This window comes from Lissotriton vulgaris, chromosome 7 (assembly GCF_964263255.1).
Source record: "Lissotriton vulgaris chromosome 7, aLisVul1.2, whole genome shotgun sequence".
NCBI lineage: Eukaryota > Metazoa > Chordata > Amphibia > Caudata > Salamandridae > Lissotriton > Lissotriton vulgaris.
In genome coordinates this window covers 796,526,145-796,552,393 of record NC_141695.1, presented here as the reverse complement: position 1 = coordinate 796,552,393, position 26,249 = coordinate 796,526,145, and the positions used below count along the sequence as shown (strand labels likewise).

General features: G+C 46.5%; 1 protein-coding gene across 3 annotated transcripts in view; it reads right to left on the bottom strand.

The window, feature by feature from the left end:
• Positions 1–26,249, bottom strand: part of TBC1D16 (TBC1 domain family member 16) — a 960,039-nt gene that overhangs the window by 161,070 nt on the left and 772,720 nt on the right. For 2 of the 3 annotated variants that reach the window (XM_086931055.1, XM_086931054.1), the window contains exons 7-8: positions 22,135–22,302; positions 15,862–16,010 (exon numbers count right to left, since the gene is read on the bottom strand). In XM_086931055.1, coding sequence (XP_086787181.1) covers positions 15,862–16,010; positions 22,135–22,302 — 317 coding nt within the window. The remainder of the gene's footprint in view (positions 1–15,861; positions 16,011–22,134; positions 22,303–26,249) is intronic. The other variant, XM_086931056.1, reaches the window with a different exon arrangement.

Sequence of the window (26,249 nt, the reverse complement as noted above, 5' to 3'; positions counted from 1 at the left end):
CAACGGAGACTGGTAGTGTAGGGCAGAGTAATAACAAAGAAATTCGAGACTAGGAACAACTAGAATAGTGTACCTGAGCCGCACAGAACAGGTGACCGCAGAAAATATACATGGGGAAACAGTTAGAAAAATCATAGGAAGAAAGTGTAGGGAATATGGGTAGAAACTAACAGAGAAGGTACAATGCTGGGACGATGAGGGCAAACGAAATACAGGGCGAACAACAAAAGGCATGAACTGAAAGAACTGAGATGAGACACAATGGGAAGAGCGTAACAGAGACAAGATGGCAGAAGAATACAGGATCTGACATGCCGGTATAGGAGGACAGCACATGTCAGACTGCAGAGCAGCAATTACAAGTTCTCCGATGAAGCTTAGGAAGAACACTGCAAGTAGGGGAATGGCCAGGTCAAAGCATGAACTAAAGGACTGTGACAAAGCAGAGTGAGAACAATACTGGAAAGTTGGGCATGACAAAGCAGAACAATACCTAAAGGATCGAAGACTGCAGGAGCTGTGCTGGAGAAATCAGCTGGCAGGGGAGAAGTATTTTTTGGAGGAATATAGTAGAATAAAGGAGAGAAGAAACTAAAAGATATAAAGTGAATAAGAGTGCATAAGAGGGGACAGACAGCGCAGTGGGTTCGATTCACACAAAAAGATAATTTAAATCCACCTAATGGGACTTTATTAATTGAAAATGTGTTCATTAGCTTCTCAGGACATACGCAGAAACCAAGTTAAGAACTCAGTCTGTACGTTGATCGGAAAAGCAGTAATTGCTTTATTAAATTTGTGAACGATGAGAGAGAGTGAGGAAGTACATGTGCTGCACACATCACATCGTCTGATGAATCTGTAGGAGTAGTCACCACAATTCTCTGTTTATGTATTCTTCCAAAGATTCACATTCATATTCATCTATTCAGGGCATTGTTTCCCTTTGGTTTTTTTAACATCCTTGACTCTACTAGAAAAGCCAATATGTTCTAATATCTTGGAGAGGCCTTTGTCATTACAGCTTTTCCCAGGCAAGCTCTTTGTGACAATGTAACGTTTTTCTACTTTTGTGCATGCTTCTTTACTGTCAACTAGCAGCCCGTCCCGACGTTGTCTGGGTATGAATTGCTGCCGGCCGGTAGTATATTGTTTTGTAGGATTTCGTTTTGATAGCATTTCTTATCTGTGACAGGCCTGTGAAACGCTCCGATTCACAGTGCACTGCTGATGCACTTAAGAGTGCGTGTTCAGTAGTGTGTGAACTCGAGTTTCCCTACTTTATTTTTCCTTGCAATATTATATAGCACAAACTCGACAACATGGCATGAGCACAATTTACATTACAGAAGAACACATTCATTTGTGGTAGGCACGGGGAGACAAAGCGATTTGCCTGGAATCACAGGATGTTGAGCTGATGCCGAGATTCGAAGGTAGCTCCCCAGCTCTAAAGTTCGCAATTCTAGAACTTGTGGCGGGAGGTGTGTCTAAAAGTGTATGTCGGTGCTGGCCACCAATGAGAGAGACCTGTGCATTTTTCAAATGGGTGGTGAATAAATATGAGTATGTTGCTGGAGATGTGGGCCGCTGTGCCACCAATGTACTTACATGGCGAGGGTAAACACCCATTATTCCGCAACTTTCTTTCTGCATACCATCACTCTGCATACTTTCAATACGAAAGTACCATGACTCCGCAATGCCATTATAAAGCATGGCATTACATTTTATATGCTTTTACCACGCATACATTTACAACGAAATTTGTTGTAAATGCATGAATGGTGAAAGCATGTTTTTTTTATGTTTGGATAAGGTAAGTATGGGTGTAGGGGTATATGTTTTGGGGTACTGAGGTATATGTTTTGGGGTGTTTGGGTATTTTAAGGGTTCAGATATAGTTTTGAGTTATGGGGTACAGGGGTGGGTTTAGGGAAAGGTATGGGTTTTGGGGTACAGGGGTATTTTGAGGGTTCAGGGCTAGGTTTGGGTTTTGGGGTATAGGGGTATTTTTAGGGTTCAGGGGTAGGTTTAGGTTTTGGGGTACAGGGGAATTTTAAGGGTTCAGGGCTAGGTTTGGGTTTTGAGGTACAGGGGTAGTTTTAGAGTTCAGGGCTAGGTTTGAGTTTTGGGGTACAGGGGTATTTTAGGGTTTATGGGTAGGTTTGTGTTTTGGGGTACATGGTTATTTTTAGGATTCTAGGCTAGGCTTGGGTTTTGGGGTACAGGGGTATTTTTAGGGTTCAGGGGTAGGTTTGGGATACAGGGGCATTTTAAGGGTTCAGGGCTAGGTTTGGGTTTTGGGGTACAGGGGTATTTTAGGGTTCAGGGGTAGTTTTGGGTTTTGGGGTACAGTGGTATTTTTAGGGTTCAGGGCTAGGTTTGGGTTTTGGGGTACAGGGGCATTTTTAGGGTTCAGGGGTAGGTTTGGGTTTTGAGGTACAGGCGTATTTATAGGGTTCAGGGGTAGGTTTGGGTTTTGGGGTACAGGGGTATTTTTAGGGTTTAGGGATAGGTTTGGGTTTTGGGGTACAGGGTATATTTATAGGGTTAAGATGGGTTAGTGTTTAAGGGTGTTGGGGTATTTTAAGGAGTAAGGGTGGGTTATGATTATGGGGTGCAGGGGTATTTAAAGGGAGCAGGGTGGGATTAGCACACGATATGAGACATGGCATTAAGGGCGGAAGGTACCAAACGCCCCCAGCACACGTCCACAGCACAACGCAGACACGCCCACAAGGGACTACTTTGCTGGCACGGTTCTTTTACCTTGTAAATGTATATGGTGGGCGTTTGCATAGCCTATGTCCTTCTGCTGCAACTGCCCTTTCCAATGCTGTATTGGGTGTGGTGATTGGTGCTGTGGTTCCTGAGATAACCCGCCTCAAAGGTTTGGGCTCTCTCTTTATTATATTAGTATAGAAGATATATATTTAGGGGGTGGAGCTGGGATAGCGCTGAATGATGATGTATTCATTTTGTGCTGAGATTTGTTTAACTTGTGTAACAATTTGACAACTTCATACGGTCTATGCGATTTTCACTGTGAATTGTATTATAAAAAGAGCTCAATATAGTGGTGAGCAAGTAATTTTGGGTTCAGACTCAGAGAGCAGACCCATGCCAGATTGTCTCACGCTTAGTACTTAGATTAATGTTTCAGGGATATGCTGCACTGGATTGAGCTTTATGCTAATTCCATATATTGATTAACTATAGTTTTGCCTTCTGTAATTCATTTTGAATAAACCATCAGGGTTTCTGATTCCTTACTTGACTCACGAAGGCCTATTAAACTGATTGATTGTTTATTCAATGTTATTATGGTCTTATTTAGGGGCACAATACCTCATCTATTATTGAGGATAACCTATCCGCAATCCCGCCAAGGCCCTTTATCTAATATTTATCAGATTATCACAAATAGCGTCAACACTCATGAACCCATGATCAGACTACACCCCACAGTGGTGCAAATAATACCCTGTGCCAACCCTGGTGGTGCATGTGCTCATGCAATAAAAAAAGTATCTCTTATGCCAAACCTGTCAAATAACTTAACAATTTGGTGCCACTAAACTGCTCACTATAGTTCAACACTGACTGAAGGAGAGCAACCAATAGCAGCCCTTTCTCTAGCAAGAAAGGCTAAAGACGAGTCACATTAGTGCAGAAGAAGCACTTGAGATGGATTCCTTCCCCATCGAGATAGGAATGGACAAAAGCCCTTTCAGCTTACAGAAAAAAGGCAACACTGACCCCATGGCATCCAAACAAGGCTTAAGGTCAGCCCTGTCAGATAAGGTAAAGTGCCTAGAATTGGCCCTACCAGCATTTAGGCAGTATTGTGGCGAGTATCATTGGAATGCTCAACATGGGCTAATAAATGCATTATTTTCATGTGTAGTTATTGTGCAATAACTATTTTCAATAAGATATTTTAAATGCATTATTAGTGTGTACCTATATGGATTTGATACACGTTAAAACTGGTGCACACAATCTACAATTCATTAGGTTGTATACATTATTTACCAGTAATTGTTTATCCTCAAGATTTGTGCTGCAATTGTTTTTCTAAGATATCGCTATGTCACTGCCTCCTTTGATGATACATTGGTTATTTGAAGAGTCAGAATAACAGAACCTGGGACATGCACGGTTTGAGCTGCTAGGGTGTCATGATCACTAAGGTCATGGTGGTGTTCAGTTGAAGGAACTTATCAGAATTTTCCTGCCCACTGGCACAAAATGACTGATAAAAGATTGAGTCTGGCATAGTGAACTAAATGCCCATCCCTTTTGATTGTCTTCGCTCATCCACTCGAGGGAAATTCTCTGTGCCCAGAGTCAGACTATCTCGGAAGGGTGGTAGATCATTTGCATGCCTTTGTCCCTCACTCTGGAATTCACTTCCCACAGCTATTCGGAACAAAACGGTGTTTGCCCAATTTCGCAAATCACTGAAGACTTGGCTATTTAACCAGTAATCCTTTAAGCTGCTATACAATCTTTGATCTGCTCCGGCGCGGGGATATCCTTTTTGGGTAGCTGCCGCGCCTTATAAGTGTAATAAGTACATAAAATTGGTCACTAAGTCCGGGAATTCCACTACTTACAGCTTTAAATGCAAGAAACTTAGAGGTTTTGCTCAGCGTTCTTTCAAAATCAATGAACTGGTCGCGGGTTATAACTTTCAGGTAACTCTGCTAGCAAGGATCCTTCACTTATCCCACAGAACCAACCATGGGAAACTGGCAAAATGTTTGGTAATGGCAAGAGAAAACTGCATAAAATGTCCTCCACAAACAAGGAATGGGTAATCATAATTTGCACTGGCGCACCTCTGATGGCAACACCACCTTTCCGATGAGAGTACATTCACATCACTTACAATAATAACATTTAGTAGCACATCTGCTTGCTAGTAAGTACTCCGTGATATATTTTGCAATATAATTATTTAAGTCAAGACCAAATTCTGTTTGTACCCCTCATCTATTTTTCAATTAAATAATCTTGAATCAGAAGTTCAATCAATCAGATTTTCTCCTTTTAGTATTTAGTATATCAATACCCAATTCTTCAACATGCTTGAAATTATTCCATTCCAATAATTCAATATTTCAAATTGAGATCATATGCAATTCGATTGAATTATCCTGATATATGCCAAGAATTATTTAGCAACGTCTGCTGCTTTTTCAAAGCATTAAAATGGTCAATATGCACGCCTTCAAGAAACCACAATAATCAAAGTAATAGAGTTTTCATGGCATATTTATCGGAGATGAGCGAAACAGAAGGATATTGAGAAAAAAGAAAAATAACATATTGAAAGAGAGGGACAGAAACCGAGAGAGAGAGAGAAAGATAATAGCAGCATGACAGAGCGCAACAGCAATGCAAAGAGTGATAGTAAAAGGAAAGAGAGAAAAAGACAAATAATCCAAAACAGTAAGAGAATGAAGGAGATTACAATAAAGATGAATAAATATAGAGAGTAAGAAACAAACAGAGAAAAATGAGAGAGCCAAACAGAGACAGCGAGACAATGATAGAAGCAAAAGAAAGCGAGTAGAGGAAGATAAAAAGATGGGAAAACACATATATAAAGTAGAAAACTGAGAGCGAAAGAGCTAAACTGAGAGGCAGAAAGGAAAACACATAAACAAATGCAACATACCAAGAGAAAATACAAGAAACAATCTCGTAAAAAAAGAGAAGAGGTGAAAAAGCAAAGTAAGCACCTTGATGAAGTTGCACAGAACAAAAAACACAAAGGGCACAAACAACATACAACCAAAAACAACAACACCGCTTTAGATCTAAATGAAGCCACAGAAACATATGGAAAAACAAGAAAAAAGGAAAAAAATACATACAATTGATGAAACTGGCATCATGAAACACCCACAACTTCAAAACCAATATGAGGACCGAAAAATAATTGTGATTTAAATTGTCCATTAAAAGAAGAAAACAACGAATATACAACAGAAAACAGAATTAAGAAGTATATACATGGAGAAATATAAATAAAATTAGAGTAGAATTATAAAACATAATAATAATAATAATAATAATAATAATAATAATAATAATAATAATAATAAACACATTGGGAGAGTGACAATGAAACTAGAAATACAGCATTACATGAATGACAAAACCACAAACACAGCAGCAAAAAACACAAAGAAACAAATCACAAAGCAAACCTTCAAAAAAATATTGTGAAAAACCACCAGTTATTGTAAAAAAAAAAATGAAAGTAGTGATGTCATCAGTGTCATCATAAGTGATGCCCATAACGAAGTCTCTTGTAATATCATCAATAACGTGATGTCTGTTGTAATAGACTGCACAAATGTAAGAGGCGCTATGTATTTGAGCCAGAACAGTAAGTTACCAACCTTTGGCAATGCTCTTTCTGGTGGTTTCTCTAACTAATTGCAGATTCCTCACCTTTTGAATATCCCCAGATGCCAGAATGAATATGGAAAATTTTAGAGCAATGTTTCTAGACGGCAGTAGGTGGCTTCCTGTGACTCTGCGTTATTCTCTACTGCTCCGGAAGTGATGCAGCAGAGCCGCTTATAGGCACCACTCCTGTGTACTGACATCTGTTTCTTAATCCTTCCCCTTTCACACTGGTCGATGTGGAGCACTTCAAAGAAATTGCAGGTGACAGTGTGCCATGAGAGTATTCCTGAGGGCCTTGTTGAGTGGCAACAGTAGCTTAAACAAAAGAGGCAAGGTCTAGCTGAAGGACCTCAGTTAACAAGTGTTGCTTTTATTTCAACAGTAGGCAACAGTAAATTTAGTACTTCTGCTGCCCTTCGCAAAGGAAAGGGCAATTTTGTCCACGGGTGGCGAATGTGGAGTGTCCAGTTCAGTCCATATAGACATATCTAACCCACTGGCATTTATTAAATCCAGGTATAGTCTATCAATGATATAATGAGGAAGAAGTAGGTTGTCCATCTCCTCGTCATCATCATCATCATCGTGGGTTGTGGGGGCGTGGCTACTAGGCGGATGGGAGAGGAAGTGTGAGCAGAGAGTTCCGTGCCGACCCAGTCTCTTATCCTGAATAAGGGACACTACAAAGAGCCCCCAAGCCCCAAGATTGGCGGAGAAGGCGGCCGGGAGGCACCGACCGCAAGGACAGAGTTTGGAGGCGGTGTGACCAGGGGTTCCACAGAAAAAAACGTACCCGGCGAGGATAGGCCAAGATGGCGGCCAGGGCTCCGTGCCTTAGCGGGCCGAGTGAGTAGGTCATCCTGGATACTTCAACGAGGAGCCCTGATGTAGCGGACCCTCCCCATTCGATTATTCAGGGTGCGGACTAAACAGGAACACAAGAACAGCCGCGGCGCACAGACCCTGAGGTACGGCCGGCTCCGGCACCGAAAGTAGCGCTAGACGGCGGCAGGGGCGCTCCGTAGAGGCTGGCCGGCGGCAGTGGACTCGGGCTGCGGGAGGAGCTGAGGGGCATAATTGATGCTGCACGGACTGGGACAGCGATCTGGGGGGCCGAGCAGCGGTACAGAGCGACCTGGTGTGGGAGTGATCCCCCCCCTGTTCACCCTCCTATGTGATTGAAGGGGACACTGGCAGCAAAGAGGAGTTGCGGGGGAAGGCGCAAGTGCGGCGAAAGAAGCCCGGATCTGCAGGGCGGCAGACGCACAGTGTTCAAAGCCCCGTGGACGCCCTGCACATCAGCCTGGATTGCGGTGGAGGGGAGAGCAGTGAGCACTGGAAGGGCCCTTTGATCAGGTGCGAGGAAGCTGGTGGCTTCCCCAGTCGGCAGGTGCTGGCTGGGGAACTGAATTCATTGCTGGCTGACGGAGCAGGCAGGAGTCGTTGGTCTCAGAGGGAGGCTGCACAACTAGGTGGCTGAGCCCGGTGAGAGGGCACGTGTGAAGAAGTCTGGTACAGCCTGCCTGTAAGTAGTGAAGGATCACGGGTGGAGAGCGCAGGGGCCGTGCAGTGCCAGTAGCAGCAGGCGGCCTGAGGAGTACCATAATGGCCGCAGGAGTGGTCTGATGAACAGATTACCTGTGCTGGCGGCAGATTGAGGGGTGAAGAACCGCCAGAGGACAGTCAGTGGGCAGCGGGACCACCGGTGGCTGAAGGAAGCTGGTGATTAAGAGGGGCCTGAGACAAGTGTTGGGGGTCCCCACCTCCTGTTTGGGGATCCATCGGCTGATGCTGCGGGCCGCGGAAGCTGGTAGGGAGCTCATGTGGTCAAAGGGCTCGGTCTGATAAGGGGAAAAGGTCACCAGCAGCTGGGAGTGGGTGTGTGTGAGACAACAGTTGGGGACTTGAGTAGGAGCTCACCAGGACGGGATCGCAGGAGTACTTATGGACTGGTGAGAGCAGCACTTGGAATGCTGAGACGACCGGTTCAGTTAATGGCTACGTTGCAGATGCAGTGAGAGCGAGCACTGGTACGGAGCTGGGGCCCTCTGTCTTTGACCCGGAGGCGTGGTGGCCGGTGCTGCTGTCCGGCCTAAAGGGACGGGGGGGGGCTGGCATTGGCTGGCCTGGAGTCGGCTGCAAGGTGGGAAGGCATCCTGTGCTGCCTGACTGGGGAACAGCCAGACAGGAAGGCTGAGGCAGTGGAGTGGCGGGCTTGCTTAACGAGTGTGGACGACCGTACTTGGGGGGGGGGGGGGATCCCTGAAAGTGGAAGTGGAGAGAAGAAGAGAGGGCGACTTGACCACCTGTAGCCTGGCAGTTCGGTGGGAACTTGTAGTGCAGCTGCAACACACAGACGACCGCCGGGAGGTTGCGTGACTCTTGGGCCTAGTTTGATGTTGGGGAAACCTAGAGCGAAGCAGGCTGGAACGGCCATGGAGCAGGGAGAAGATACAACTACCGGGGAGGTGCCAGAGGGCCTGCAGCAGAGCGTTCAGAGGGGATGCTCCAGCAGCAGGTTTCCCAAATACTAAAGGCTATAACGGACACTAGGGAGGCCTTGCAGCTGGATATTGCACATGTGACTCAGGGTTTGGGGCTGCTCAGTGCGGACCATGCCAAATTGACTGACCGGGTCAAGCAAGCAGAGACGACCATAGGAGTCCTGGAACCTGCACAGAAGTCTATGACGGTGCAAATGGCTGACTTTTAGAACAGGCTGCAGGCGCTGGAGCGGAGGACGGAGGATGCCGAAGGAAGGAATCGCCGGAACAACATCCGGCTGGCGGGTCTGCCTGAAGGGGTGGAAAGGGCCAATATGGTAAAATATTTGGAGGACTGGCTAAAAGGGACCGTCACGCCGGAAGGACTGTCATCTTTCTTTACACTGGAGAGGGCGCACAGAGTTCCGGCCAGGCCGCTGGCCCCTGGAAGGCCACCAAGGCCGGTGATAGCCAGGCTGCTCCATTTTAAGGATAGGGATCTCCTGTTGAGCAAGGCCAGGACGGCGGGCCCGTATACGGTGGACAACAGTAGGGTGACATTGTTCACGGATTATACGCTCGAGGTTCAGCGCCACAGGGTGTCGTTTGTAGTGGTTAAGAGGGCACTTCAGGATGAAGGTATTCAATACTCTCTGATGTTTCCGGCGCGTTTGAGGATCACCATGGATGGCAAGATGTCCTTTCATGATAGTCCAGAAGAGGCATGGGACTGGCTGGAGATGTATAAAGGGGGCATTGGAGAAGCAGGGAGCAGCGCGAGAGCAGGAGCAGAGGGACCAAGGCCGAGTAGACTGAGGTGTAATCGGCGGCGTCCAACGGCGGCTCAGAAACCGACGGAGACACAGACAGAAATGGAGCGAATGGCAGCGCTGCAGGCCGTCACAGCTATCTCTCAAGCAGGGAGAACTGGATCGACGGAGTGGACGGAATCTGAAGTGGGGACCGGTGAAGACGACGAAGAACAATCGGAAGCTGGAAGTTCGAACCTGCCTCAAATGACAGCTGGGACAGAGGACGAGATTGTGGATGGGTGATGTAGACTCAGGCTGGATGTGGGGAATGCACTAAGCAAGGGGGAGGGAGGATGGATTAGGACCAGAACGGCCGGGACACGTTTATATAACTGGGATTGAGCGGAGATTGGCAGGCGGTTGGGTGTCCGACTCTGAGGCTCAGGGCTTACCTCCCGTAAGTTTGTGTGGATATAGCCCCCAAGGGGTGTTGGGGGGGGCGGGGGGGGTAATTGTGTAGTAGTTTGGATGGGTTCTAACCTTGTAGTGCCTGTTCTGGGGGGCGGGGGGGAGTTGGGAGGAACGCGGGGAGGGGTTGGGGGGAGTTAGGGACACCAGTGTGCTCTTAGATGGGGGATGTGCGCAGGGGGGAGGTGGTTTGGCAAATGGGGACGCTACATGATTTCAAATGCATCACCTGGAATGTAAGGGGGCTCCATACTATGCAAAGACGGCACAAGGTGCACGCTTATCTGGTGCGTCGGGGGGTGCAGGTGGCACTCCTTCAGGAAACGCATATTAATTAGGCTGAGGGAGCAGCATTGAAGAAGAGGTGGAGAGGGCAACTTTTTTATACGACTTACTCGGCCTTTGCCAGGGGTGCCTTGGTGTGGGTAAGAGTGGGAGTTCCTTTTCAGCCAACGCAGTAATTGATTGTTCCAGAGGGACGGTTTGTGGCGGTATCCGGGAGATTAAATGGAGTAGATGTGGCTCTGTGCAGTGTGTATAACCCTAATATTGATCAGCCTTCCTTTTTTGAAAGATTATCAGGGAGCCTGGCCCTATACTTAACGGGCGCAACGATACTGGGGGGATTTCAATTCCATAGCAGACGTGGACAGGGATAGATCCCACCCCCCCTCCCCAATGCCCCAGTGCAAAGGACCTCAGAGGTACGTAGGGCATGGCAACATAATTGGGGGCTGATCGATGCGTGGCGCGCTCCACATGCGGAGGTGAGGGATTATTCCTATTACTCTGGACTTCACGACTTGCATGTGGGCCTAGACGCCATATTATGTACCCCCGATGGCCATTCCAAGGTGATGGGTAGCGAATACTTAACAAGGACAATATCAGATTATAACCCGCTACTAGTGCGCATAAGATGGAGCCGGGACAGGGCCATCGTACCAACCTGGCGACTCAGTCCGGAGATGCTGGAAGATCCGGTCTTTAGAGAGGAGCTGGGGAGAGGCATAGATCAATACTTTGAGAAGAATGAGGGGGCGGCGACCTCCGTAGCAATCGAATGGGACGCGTTTGACCAGGGGTATCTGCATTAGCAAGGCGGTGGGAGTGCGGAAAACGTTATTTCTAGACTTGGAGACAGCAGAAGGCAAACTAAGAGGTGGAGAGGAACTGACCTGGGGGGCCTGAGATACGGAGGGAAGTAACGGAAGCTAGAGAGGCAGTGGCAGTGCAGGTGGAGAGACTGCGCTCCTTTGATTATAAGAATTATAGAATGCGGATGCATGCGGAGGGGGATACGTCGGGCACCCTGTTGGCGTGGTTGGCTAATCCGGTGCCTCAGGGAACACCGATCCTGGGCCTGAAGGCCCCCACTGGAGAGATAGCACACACACAAACAGAGATTAATGGCCTGTTTCTTGAGTATTACACTGAGCTCTATAGTAGCCAACGGACTAAAGACGTTGAGGGCATTGGAGAGTATCTTGAGGAGGTGGCCTTGTCGAGTTTGAGCAAGGAGAAGGGAGACTTGTTGGGTAGTGAGATCACGGTAGGAGAGATTAGGAGTGCGATTAAACACATGGCCCGTAAAAAGACACCTGGGTGGATGGCATTCACATAGAATTCTACTCCAAATACGTGGACTGTTTGGCTCCACTTCTGCAGGTGGTGTATGAGGAGGCGCGTGCAGTGGGGAGGCTGCCTGCAACAACCAGGGAGGTTATTATTGTCCCTCTACTGAAGCCTGGGATGGAGGCTACTGATATGAAAGCGCATCGACCTCTATCTATGCTGACAACCAACAACAAAATCTTGAGTAGGATCCTGGCATCCGGCCTGCTCCCATATATGGCGCACTTAGTACATCGGGATCAATCGGGTTTTATACCTAAGCGCAACGCGTCGATCAATGTGAGACGATTGTTACGAAATCTAGAGGAGCATCGGGACAGCCTTGATTATTTCAGTGGACATAGAAAAGACATTCAATAGTTTGGAATGGCCGTACCTTTTTCAAGTGCTGCTCAAGATGGGGCTGGGGGAGGCGTTCATGAAGTGGACCCAAATATTATATAATTCAGCAAAGGCTCGGGTTAGAATGGGAGGGACGGTGTCGTTGACCTGCTCAGTGGAACAAGGAACGTGCCAGCGTTGCTCGCTGTCCCCACTCCTGTTTGCGTTAGCGATTGAGCCACTGCTCAGTGCGAGCACGGTCAGGAAGGCATTACTTTGGGATGGAGCTGCGAGGAGAAACACACTATATATCGCTTTACGCCGATGATCTGCTGCTGTTCCTGGCTGCTCCTGGGGAAGTAGTTGTGGGAGCAAAGGAGCTGTTGCGGATGTTTGGGGAAGTATTGAGGTTATGTGTGAACTGGGAGAAGACTTGCCTTTTCCAGGTGTGCCGGACCATGGGCACGCCTGCTGATCTAGAAGGCATACAATGGGAGCACAGTTGCCTTCCATATTTAGGAACGAACACCTATCATGAGCAGGCGGATATATTGGAGGGCAATGTGAACAGAGCAGTGCGAGGGATTAAGGGGACTATGGCATTCTGGAGCACCTTGCCACTTTTGGTAGCAGGCAGAGTGGCATGCTGAAGATGGTGGCACTGTCTCGTCTGGATCCCGGGATCGGTGTTTCAAACGCTCAGGTGTATGGTAGGGGGTTTCTCTGGGGAAGCGGCAGGCGGCGGGTTGCACTGACCACAATGATAAGGGCCAGAGCAGAAGGTGGATGGGCGGTACCAGACTTTGAAGTGTATTATTTAGCAGCCCAATTGCAATGGCTGACGCAGGCAGTGGCCCGTGAGTTTAGAGGACCGGATGGCCTGGAGAACTGATGGTTACCACGGCATGTTATGTCGTTTATAATACTTGGTCAGAGACTGCAGGGTGCCACGCGGAGGAATGAAGAGAAAGTACTTAGAGCATGCTGGAATAGATTCAAGTGTAGAGGGGAGGTTGGTAGTCCGTACGCTCCGGAAATACCTCTGGGCATGTTTACGGCCTTCCCACATGGAGGGGACTGGTCGGCACTAGCAGAGTGGGAAGACCTGGGTTTGCAAATGATCGGGGAAATGTACAAGTGGGAGCCCTCTTGCCTTTTCAGGTACTTCAGGAGAGATACGGTTTGCCTAGGGGTGATTATTTGCTACATGCAGCCCTTGCACCGGCAATCCAGAAACACTGGAGAGAAGGGCTATCGGAACCGCAGATGTCCTTGACGTGCAAATATGTTGTAATGGCAGCGGGGACTGTGAAGGCAGTCACGTGCCTGTGTAGGCGGATGGTGATGGAGGGACGGCAGCCATTGACTCGGTTGCGTGAAAGATGGGAGACGGACTTGGGTAAGGCGATACCTGAAACGACCTGGAAAGGGCGTGGAAAGGATCGCGGAATGCCAGATTCCAACTCATTCATTTTTACATTCTCCACAGGGCCTATTTAACACCAGACCGCATAACTAAATATTTCCATGTGGACTCGGCGTGTTGCCCAAGATGTAACACCTGGGCAGCGGACTTCCAACATATGATGTGGAGTTGCCCACAGCTAGGAACATATTGGGAGAAGGTGGTCGAGGTGCTATGTGGGGTAATGGATAGGCAGATAGAACCGGACATGGGGGCATGCATATTGCACTGGTTTCCGCACACAGAGAGCACTAAGATCACAAGCAAATTTAGAGATTTGGGGCTGTTGTTGGCCAAACGAGAACTAACAAGACAGTGGAAGTCTCAACGGGGGCCCAGCGTGACGAGATGGAGGGTAGAATTCGCGAAATGGGCGGCTAGCGAGAGCATGGCCAAGTTCCAACAGGCCAGGTGAGCGAATAATGAAAAAGCGATGGAAACTGCAAGGGCGTGGGAAGCGTTGGTAGCACTAATGAGACACCCAGAGTCGGACTAAGACACTGACTAACTGGAAGAGCCTTAGGAATGTGATGGGGTATGCAGAGCATGGATAAGGAGAGGGGAAATGAGGGAGCAAATGAGTAGGAGTGGAGACAGCAGGTGAAGGAGAATAGATCACATATAATGGGAAACCCGCACACCCTAGCACAATGTTGATGATTGATTATCCTTGTTTATAGTGCATGGAGCACACCGGTGGGGGAGTTAGTGGGAGGGGAAGGGAGAGGTTAGTACGTGTGGGGGGCACTAAGCTTCAAGATCAATGTGCTGTGGGATGATTTGGCATGACTACACTGAAGACAATACGAACGGGTGCTGAACAGGATTAATAGCTTCATGCAGATCTGCTTAAGATAGATTAATATTTTGAAGACGGACAGCTAATATAAATGCAATGTAATAAGGAATGTGCCCCATGTAGAAATTAGTCGTGTTTCAGGGGGGGGGGGGTTTGTGTGTGTTTGAAAAATAATAAAGATATTTTACAAAAAAAAATAATAATAATCATGGGTGGTGGAAAACATTTTGCATACCCTGACTCGCACCAGAGTCAAATCCGAATAATGCTTCTAGCGTATGATAGTACTGGCATCAAGATGGAGGCTGAGGAAACATACTGGTTACAAACTGAATGGTCACACTTTAGTAATCACATAGCGCAACGCAGGACTGGAGCGGGGTCGCAGACTTGAGTCTGGTACAAAGCCTGTGCATTCAGCATTGACTCAGAAGAGATAGGCCAGACGGAAAGCATGAACTTGCGTCAGAACTACCCAGGAATGGGTCACACTGGGTTAGCTAGCACTGAGAGAGAGCCTGTTGGCAGAAGTCCAACTGGAGCTCCTTTTTGGTCCCCGGGGCTTTAAGTTGCACCAAAGGGAGATGGAAGTGCCTAAAAGAGTTGAAGTATGGCTTCTTTGAAGGCTGAGATTCGCTGCAGGGTTAAAGAAGATTCATGGAGCTCTGGGACCAGCTGTGGGATCAGGTCCAAGTAAGAACAGGATGTGGAGTATGATCTTTTGATTGACACCCTCAAAATGTATCGCCTGATTAAGAGTGGAAGGATGGGGTCCAGTCCAGCTTAGTTTTCCTTTTCTTATGGCACATCTTTGACTTACCAGAAGACTGATTCGGAACAAGACTTCAATTGGAATGGCTCCTTGAGCAGGATTGGAGTAGAAGCAGGATTTGTGTTGACCACAGCTTTAGATTTTTGGTGATCAAGTTTCACCTCATTGTCTCGGATCTCCTCCTGGTGCATTAAGGCACATTTATTGCATAATTGTAAGCATTGGCGAAAGCCCAAGTACCAAAGACATGACACACAGCTTTATGACTGAAATCTGCTTGCTGCAGCTTTGGCCCGGCTTGCATCATGTCATTTTTAAGGAGGCATTGCCCTTGAAACACTGTCTGGGGTAAATTTTGAAGTAGTCAGAAGACAAAGCTGGGAGCAAAGCTCCGGATCGGTTTCGAAGAGTGCGGAAAGAAAGGAACAAAGCAGTGGCACTAACATGAGGCTCCACTGCGTCACTTCTGGGACAGTACGGAATCAACACGGAGCCACAGGACACCACTTACCTTCATGCAGGAGCTGTGCATTAAACTTCCCATGATCCAGTCTGGCACCTGGATATATTCTAAAGGCCAGTAATCCATCAAAATCATCAATCAGATTCTAACTGAGCTTTTTTCAGTAAAATATTTATAAGTCAGTGGAGCTGTTATATGGTTGTGTGTTTTATTGCTTCTGTACTTCACTTTTGTTACAATTCAATGGCTGCCTCCTAGCCCCTTGAAAACTCACCGCTTCTGCTGTATCTCAAAGTATTCACTCCGCCGCTGTACCCTTAGTGCTTCCCTCTCCTGCGAGGTGGATTCACATTTATAATAATGCAAGAGAAATGGCCAAACCTCCCCACGGATAGAGACATCGATCCCGCCAAAGAAGATTGCCTGGGGGTGAGAAAGAAGTCGTATTACAAAAAGGACATGGGAGACGGATAAGGATATTCCATGGTCCCTGATTGTCTGTTATCTATCTCCACACACAATATGTAAATGTAAGTGTGTTAGGTTGCCTCCCTACAGTCAAAACAAATCAAAATTATACAGCATAAAATTGCAGCCATGAAGTGAGTGAGAATGGAGATGGTTACCTACCAACACGGACAAGCATATGCCACTGAATCGTAAAAGAATATGCTAGCACAACTGCAGAGTTCTGAAGAATTATATAGTGATGGGAGTTTTATGTCTTCATATGTCAGGGATTACTTGAAGCTTCGTTTACATTTTTAGGACTTGTATACTAGTCCGTACAAGCTGTCTGGTTGCAAACACCTATTGTGGGCTTACTAACAACCTACAGTGGGCATACAGCCCGCACATTGCTTACCACTGGTTGGCTTTATTGTCAGTCATTTGTTTCCTTCTTATGCAATAGCTTGAGTTTCTCTTCTGGTGACTGGCCCTTCACTGGTGCATACATTGCCTGTTTACCATCCCTTTAATTGGCTGGCTTGTATCCTTTCGCTGCTCATTTTAGAGAATTATTTAATCTTTTTAGTTAATCAGTCCATGAGTGCATGTTTTTTGTAGCTCTCGTTCTCATGTGCTTCTCCCCTGCCAAATATCCGCTGCATTTTCCATGCTGCTCTGTCTGTCATGTGTTGCTGACTCGTGTGTGTTCCTCTCTCTATCTCCCCAAGATGCTCTCTCTCTTATGTGCTTCTCCGCTAACCCCTTGGTGCTCTCTCCCGTGTGCCACTTTTACCCACCTCCCTGCACTCTGTTTTATGTTTATATTATCACTGCCACTCCACATTGCTTAGCCCTTACTCTCTCTTCTGTTAAATCCTCTGTGGTCCACATTTTACACTGCACTCCTATGTCAAGGACGTAAGTGGCAACAATTATTGTTGTTTAGTCATCACTGAATGAAAATCACATGTTTGGGGCAGCATATAGTATTTCCCTTATAGAATACGACACCCGCACATAAGGAGGTCAGGTAGCTTTAAAAGTTCCTGACTAGTTGCCGTAGATCCTTAGGGACTGTATGGGCAAAAAAACACATTGACTACTTCGTGAGAAGATAAGGAACATCTGGCCATATGAATGAAAAAAGAGTTTTGCGCTTCTCAAATTGCGATTTTTAGCGAACTGCAATTAGAGAATCGCAAAATGCAATGTAAGTAGGATTTGTTAAAAATGTTGCGAATCCTACATATTCCTTATTTGCGAATCGCAAATTGAGATTCGCAAATAAGGAATACCTTCCTATTCATTCCTTTGGGCTAGGAGGCCTATAGGAATGAATGGGAAGGCATTCTCAATTTGCGATTACCAATTAGAGAATCACAAATTGAGAATGCAATTTCAAGGTTGCAAGGGTGCCAAAAGGACGCCCTGTTGCACCCCTGAAATATGCATGTGTGCACATTTTGTGCACATACATGCCCTCAGGGCATGTATGTGAGACATATGGCACTTCTAAAAAAAAAAATCAAAAAGTGCTTTTTTAAAGAAAATCGCACATTACCAACAACTTGAAGTTGGTGGTAATTTGCAATTCCTGAAGACCAAATAGAAAATTTCTGGTGCTTCCAGAATTGCATTTAAGGAATCACAATTTGCAATTCCTTAATTCAATTTGCAATATAGAGAATTGCATATTTTGCAATCCTCTATTTTGCGATGGCCTTTTGGTATGATACATCCCAAAAGGCCTTTTCCAATTCACAAACGGGCCGAATCTGAGAATCGGCCTGCTTGCAAACGGGAAAAATACTTGATACATATGGCCCATTATTCTCCTGTATATTCCCTCTGGTTTTTAACCCTTAAAATAGGCCCCAATAATAAATGAAGACAATAGGGGCCCTACAGTAAGTTTGATACATCACACCTCTCACCAAATTACCTTCATATTTCTACTTGGCATCTAATTTCCTCCAGCTTACATTTCTGAGGTAACGGGGTCACTATTTCGCAAACAATGAGGTCATTAGTCACAAAAGATCTCCAGCAAAAAAGCTCCTTTGAGGGGCCTGCTGGGCAATGCAGCACTGGCCCACTGAGGAGCACATCCCAATGATGAAGCATGCAACCTTCTGGTCGATGAGGGCTTGTACTTCGAAAAGTTAACACTTTCACAGATCAAATACGGTTGAGATACCGAATATAGTAGCCTGGATCCAAATTCAGAATGGTATACTTCATTGGTTATTGACCGATGACAACCTGACCGCCTCCCCTTGCTGGATGGCAGGAAGGCCATCAGAGCTAGAAAAATAGCCTGCAACTTCAGCAGACTGATGTGGAGCCAGCCTTGTTCCAGAGACTGCCTTGGTCCTGTGCACAGTTGAACTTTGCAGAGCACGCATGTGCACATGTGCCACCTGGCATAGCTGACAAGAAGGATGCAGGAGGCTAAGAGACCAAGAAGCTTCAGAGCTGATCCAGGACCAAAGCTTAAAATGGCATAATCACAGACCAAATATCCTGACCTCTTTGCAGCAGTGAGACAGTCTTGCACTCCACTGTGTCCAAGAGTGCCCCAATAAATGGGAGTCTCTGTGAAGGAGTCTGGTGGGACTTCAGCTTGTTGATAGTGACCCCAAGGATGCCAAGAGGTCCGCTGTCATCCCGAGGTGGTTCATGACTAAATATGACAAACCTGTATTCAACAGCCAGTTGTCGAGGTACATGAAAACTTGATTCCCGACCTCTGAAGATGGGCAGCGATCATCGCCACCAGTTTCACGAACAACCGAGAGGCATTGATGAGGCCGAAGTGGAGGAAGACGAGCTGAACATACTCCTGGCCTACCTTGTATAACATCTGGGTGACTCCAGAACAGGTTTATGAAATTACACGTCATGCAGATTTAATTCCCTATGTTCAGCAATCTGTCTTTAATTTACTCTGAGACACCCCCAGGAGTAAAACATAGGGGGCTCATGAAGCAAAATTAGGGGGCTTTTGTTAAATTTTAGAATCAAGAGAGCCTGTACCCCTACTTCAGCCATGGTGGGTCGGGTCAGGTCTGATAAGATGCAACTAAAAGTTGGCAAATTGATTTGGTCCTGTGTCTGCATCAGTGAGGGGGCCCAAGTAACTCTGCATCAATGTTATATTCAGTACTGAGGGAGCCACTGGACTCCATTGGCTTTCTTGGTGCTGCATAGAACGTTGATGCCTTATATTTGTCAAGTCATGCATGCCTTTTCACTGAAGCCCCTCCCCATGCAAATTTAGAAGTAGGACCCTCTATTGTGTGCCACTATAACAACACTAAAGGAAACTGTGTTACATATGGATCAACTAACACGGCCTAAACAATATATTAAGACATTGTCATAGTCAACGAAGCTAGCAAATGTTAAAGAAGAGGAAACATCTACTATAATAAAAAGGCGGGTTGCACTACACTGGGAACAATAAAGCTGAAAAGAATATGTGGCAATTCAGCAGCATCTAGTAGCCTACCAAAGATCGCGATTTTCAATACTGTTGCTGCTAGTCGGGACATGCCAGCAATGTAGAGCAACCAACCACTAATGTGCTTCACCAGCACCCTGACCCCTGCTCTCCCCTCCCACTCAACATGCTTCCCAATTTGCCAATTTATAAGAGCTTATATCTGCTATTAAGAAGACATCTTCATTACCAAGAAATTCCTTTAGCCATGCCTACTTTTCTCTATGCCGCCCATCCATTGTCTCACCTGGGATACCCTGCTGATTGTGTTCAGCTGGAGTGGTGGTCGCTGGTGGTTCATGCTCCCGGGGTCTCCCCTACCAGCAGGTCAGTAGCTAGCAGGATTCACAGGCCTGTCTGACACTGAGACAAGCTGCTTTGCCTTCCGCCAGCGTCACAACACATGCCGCTTCCGCGCAGGGGGCGTACCAGTTATCAGCACAAGCAATGTGTGGTCAGAGTACAAGAGTTACATGTTGGGCGACCCTGTCCTCCCGTCAGTGGGCGGTCGTCCTTGTTCTACATAGAGTGACTTTCGCCTGATTTCTCAGTGAGACCCTGCCGAGTAAACTGGCCTTAGGCTGACTGAATTTAAACTCCACCTATATCTGTTTTTGAGGCTCCGTCCAGAGCCACTCGGTCAGCCCTTACATCACAGTTGTGTCTTTCTACTGTCCCCCCCCCCCTTCCTTATTGCGCGCTCATTGACAAATTAGACCTCCAAGTGTACGGTGAGTGTGACTGGCACGCTTACCCATCCTTCATTTGTTCTGCTATTGCTCCGAGGAAATAAGTTGTTAATTCCACCAGCGATCCACACTTATGGAACCTAAATGTTGCATCCCTAACAATTTTGCGCCCAGGGCAACCGCCCCTGTGGCCCTGCTCACGCTACGCCACAGGATCGATATTTTCGGAACTTTTATCTTTCGAGGTTAACTTATGCATTGGCAATCTTTACCATGCCTTGAAATCCACCCTGCATGGTCATCGTGCTAATGAGGACTGGGAAGTGCAGACAACGATGGGAGATGGGCTGAGCAGAATCAGGCTGATGATATGAGACCTGACTAATAGTTAAAAATATAAAAATCAGTTGGATATTTGGATTAAACACAACATGTATGTGAACACAATATTCTGCATACGTTGCTTGTTTACTAGGAACATGGGAAATGGTGCTCTTGTTGAAGGATGACAAGGCATAAGAAAGGTCCGCTCTGCCATACTGGAAAAGTAAATAGAAAACAAGCATGTGCAATGCAATCTGTCTCATCTTTGGGATCTTGTATGTATTCAGCTATGCAGCACATTAGCCTGGGTGCAGAATAATCTACTGTGCTTTAACAGGGAAACTAAGCACCAAACTGCGTGACACGCCAGGTATGGGAACACATGTAGAGAAATATTGCCTGTCAGCGGGAAATGGTATAGTCCAAAGCTCTGTTTTTAATATTAAAGCAGGGCCTTCGGTGGTCACATCACTGAAAATCTACGATTTGAAAAAAAAATTGTCTACTGGTGCTCATGGAAGACAATTTCTATGAACTGGAATCTAGAGAATGCTAAAGTGATTCTGGTATTTTACTGATCTCTGCTGGTCGTTTCCCATCAAGAAAGTCAAATAGAGGCAGTTGCCAGAAAAATTAAAAAAAAGAAAGTCCCTCAGCAGAAAGCAAATCTGGTATTTTACTGACCTCTTCTGGTAGTTTTCTGGGTGTAGAAACTTTGATTTGTTATCTGGCGGGTCCTGATGAAGGAGGCGTTCATCCTTTCCTTAAACCACCGAAACGCTTTGGCCATTGCTATTTAGATCCTGCTACTTGCAGATGCCTTATTGGTCAAAGGAGATTGATACCATGTCTATGTCTCCGACTTTCCAGGGTTATGTGCTTGTGAATCGAGTATGAATATAGTTAAAGAGGTATGACTGTATGAGAGATTGTGTTAATGCTTTTGTTGTAGTTTCTCTACCTGGGGGTTACATGACGTTGAAGATGTGAAAAGGTTATTATATTTATACATGTTCAGAATATTTATTGTAAATGTTTACCTAATGAAAAAAACTAATAGAAAAGTAATTTTGATAAAAGAAAGAAAGAAAATGAATAAATAAAAGTTAAAACTACAATTATGTACTTGGATTATGTTAGGATTTAACTGTATGTACAGCTCATGTTGAATTCAATGTGAATCGGAAAAAAGAAATAGAGGTCATGAGGGAGCTTTCATAGTGTGTTGGTAGTTTTCTATCAAGACTGTTAAATAAAGGCAGTTGAACAGAAAAAAAAGTCCCTAAGCGGAAGCAGACAAGTCCTACGGCAGATCTCCAGAGCCCACAAAGTACATACACATATAAGTATACTAAAGTATATACAAGAGGTCTCGAATGCTCAACCTAAAAATGAGCTCCAGCTATTCCCCCACCTTGCGCTCTCTCTGGCTTCTCTCTCCTCAGAAGATTCTCGCCCCCACGCGGCCTGCCTACCTACCTGGCTTTTCGTAACGGCGGCGCCAAGGGCAGACGCCAGCGCACCATAGGAAGTGCGCCATGACAGAAGCGCGCGCCACCAGTGGCACGTGCCGCACGCTCACCTTGCGCAGCTTGTATTCCTCTTCCACCTGCCCGGACTCATTCAGGTGCCGCAGCCAGATGGACACGTCCAATCTCTTGTACATGTTCTCCTCCGGGTGGGCCTCTGAGGAAGGCAGGTTGGGGCGGCGGATAGAAAACTGCATGCACGTCTTCTCATCCGTCACCTGCTGTTGGGGGCAAAGAGAAAGGGGTGATAAAACCAAGGCACGGAGGCTGCAGGCACAATGTCCTGCTCCTCACAAGAATTTGTGCACCATGTTAAGGGCACTGTACACGTCACGCCATATATTTTCACTATACTCATTACCCCAACCTGTTAACACTCCTCACCTTCAGCACACCTACCAATATACGGGAAGAAATAAACCACCACCTTTCACCCTTCACTCGAACCAAGAAGGCCACCTTCTATATTGCATGACATTATCGGAAACCTTTCTCACAACAGATTGTGCTGTAATGGTTCGTGGTGCACGCTCATGCAGTGTAATCTTAATGATTTTAGGGGCTGAAATTAGCAGGAAATGGGTAATGAAATTCAAATTCGTTCTGTAGGGGACCCCAAAACATGTCTTCCCGCCCCCACCCCGTAGAACTCATTTTATTGTCATTACCCATTTCCTGCTAATTTCAGCGCGCACAATGCCAAAAAAATACTATATTATATGATACATTTCAACTGGGTCACACAAAAGAGTTTAAATATGTCTTGATCAAGATCCCAACAATCCTTAAGATGACAAAGGGTAGAAGGACAGAGTCAAAACATAGTTAGTGGTTGGCAGAGATGGTTAACAGTTTAGCAAGAGAAACAGAATAGACAGACCAAATAGAGAGAATTTTCCCTCTCCCAGTGGGACCACAGAAAGGTGGGGGCCCAGTGCAATTGCCACTTTATGCATGCATTTAAAATGTTTCTGTGCTCATGTAGAAAGGAAAAGTGAACAGGACAAAATCTCGCCGTCTCTAGCAGCTACAGCACTACACCTAAAATCTTGCCACAACCTCTGCTTGTGGATGACTCTTCAAAAAGTGAGCTTAAAAGAGGGATATGCAAGAGATGGGAAAGCCCAAAATCTGAGGGCAGCAAGGTCAGGAGGAGAGAGGAGAACGTGCCAGGATACGGGAGGAAGAGACACGTTGGAGAATAGCAAACAAAATGCTACGGAATGGCTAGGCACAGTCATATCATCCATGATCACTTTTTTGCTACTTTTACAATACTTTGGAAACACCAGGATGACCAGCAATCCAAGTCCAAGGAATAAAGAAGATGGGGATGAGAATAGAGAAAGCAGTGATGTAAGTTATTGTGGATGTCCTACTCTAAATGCTTCACATTTCCATGCATATCACTTTTGGGCTGTAACTGAGAACCCAGTTGCATTTTTTTAATAACATCTTTTTATTAGGCACATGGTAAATCAAAACAGGCATGTACACCACAATAATCACGCATAGGTACAGCAAATTGAGACAATGCCCTCCAAACTCAGGTTCCTTGATTATGTTACAAAATACTCCTAGGCCGGTGGAGATCAGATGTAGGATAGGTGACATCTCCATCCCTGGAGGACAGCCCCACGGTGGTGGCACACAGACTACCTCTGTAAACATTCCATTTGCCCTCGGTCTTTTTAGAGCAACCCTGATTTCATATAAACCCCTCTCCGCAACCATGAACCATTCCATGCCTCTTTTCCTGCCTCTAAGGCACGGTGCAATTTTGCCCCACATTAACAGGCTATGTTTTGTTTAGTGATCACCATACCTAGGGCACCCTAGATTTGCTCGATACGATTAAAGTATGTGACATCCCAGATTTTAAGAAGACACCACGTGGCAGAAGGTGTGAAATCACTCCCACATACATTATTCATACAAGTTACTACAGATCCCCAGTAGTCCTGAATTACTGGGCAATCCCAGATGATATGGGAAAAAAGGCCCCTCCTGCCCACATTGCCTATGACAAGATGAATCAGTCGCTCTGCCCATCTTTACGATGGTGGAACAAGATGACTAGGACCTGTGGAGTATTTTGTGCGGCACAAGTCGAAACAGTGCTTTGACCGCCACTTCTTTGGGGTAGGCCAGGGCCTCCGGCCAATCTTCATATGCCAGGTCACCTAGATCTGCATCCAAGTGGTGGCGTAGGGGAGGAGGGTGTCTGGGGAGTTGGTAATTAACTTTTTATAGGGAAGGGAAATTGGGCCCCTGCTCATGTGGTCATCTACCAATCTATCTTCTAATGGCAATGATTCCTGGAGGACCTCACCCCAGGGGATAGCCGCCACGAGGGCATGGAGGTGAGGTTCTGTGACAATTGTAAGTGGTGTTTTCGACTCGCACGAATATGGTCGAGTCTGGTATCTATGAACCGCAAATGACGAGTTTAGTAAGTGTGCGCAGTTTCGCTGTGCTAACTTAAACCGTTCGTCTGTTACGTGGGTATTTCTACCAGTACCCACGGGTTCCATCTTAGATACGGCATCCATTTTGTCTCTTGCCCTCAAGTAGCCAGCGAACGGACGTTGTCCGCTTCGCGACCCTGGGACTCCCAAGATATTTGCGGAAGACACATGTCCTTTGTAAGTGTCTTTATGACGAGGGGGATGCTACTGTAAAGCAGATGGCGCTGCCCGAGGCTCATCTTGCCGCACGGACTTATTGTCTCAGCCGTGCATCTCATTAGGCACGTCCCTTTGATGCCTGTATCTCGTGTTTCCCGATACCTCCCCTTTTACACCCTTTTCGATCTCCCCACTGTCTCCGTCTTCCTCTGCACCTGTCCTTGTTCCTATTTCGATCTGTTTTACTGCCGATTGGAATGCACTAATGTTGGGAAGATGGGTTTTTACAGTTGGGAACCGCCAAATGTTTCCGCACTTATGTTCCGGACCTCATGTGTATCAAAGTGACCAAAGCGACCCCTCTAGGGGATAATGGTGGGAACCGGGTTGTAAACTTTTGTGTGCCATGTTGTCCTATGGGTAAAAACTGTATAAAAGGAGCGATCCACAGAACCAATGTGAAGCAGTCTCCCCGAACTACACTCGATGTACTTCCTGTGATTTCTGTGTTCCCTGCAGCAAATAAACCTTGAATCTTTGACGCCGAAGGAAGTGTCCCGTGTCTCTGTCATTCGTACGCCGGAGCAGGTTACCCACGAAGGTTTCAGGTGTTGTGCCCTGGCACCGCTGGGTCTTAAAGAACCCAGTCCTTCAGTTGGCGCCCAACGTGGGGCTGCATCAGTGGTACCGGTCCAAGCCCGACGATCGTGAGGAACTTCGTGTGAAATCTCCGAGGGAAGGTGCACTCCGCTTCATCGATCCTGTTGTCGAAACAAGTGGCCCGAAGACTTTTCCCGCGAAGATTCCCGCCTCCTGACGGCTGCGACGGACTGCTGCCCTGACTGTAGACCTGTTTTGGCGCCTGGCGTAGACCTTGGTATAGCGAGACGATTGACGGGCCTTCCTGGTGACGCCATCGATCTTTGAGTTAAGTATTTGTGGGTCGCTCCCAGAGTTCTTGGTTGTTGACACTTTAGCGAGTGTTTTTGTTGTTAACGCTGTGTGAGTGTTTTTGTCGGTGACACTTTGCTAGCGTACTTTGTTGTGTTGTTTGACGACTGCAGCCGCAAAAAACCGAGGGTTTTGTTCTTTGCTGGGACTTGGTAAATCCCGTAACCCTTGAAGTTTGTGAAACTCGGCTAGTGTGCAAGATGCCTGGTCGCAGTACTTTGTTTAGTTGTTTCAGACCTTGTGGTATGGATTCCCGACTGGAGGACTCATGTCCGATACCTCCAGTTGGAACTCCCACTTATGAACTGTACAGTAAGCATGGGCTAGGCCCAATTACCTTTAACGATTATTGGATCAAATATACGAAGAAAGATGGTGACCTTCGCTGGCCACCTCATGGTAGCTTCGAGGCCCCGATCTTAGATAATCTAGAGATTAAATTGTTCGAAAGAAAGTCAAGGCCGGCCATGTTTGATGCCTTTCGGTTGTGGCGTAAGGAAGCCCGACAGAAAGACATCAGACAGACTAAACGTAATCAGCGAGATAATGTTGCTACCATAGTGAAGAAAGCAGAGCAATTTCAGCGTGAT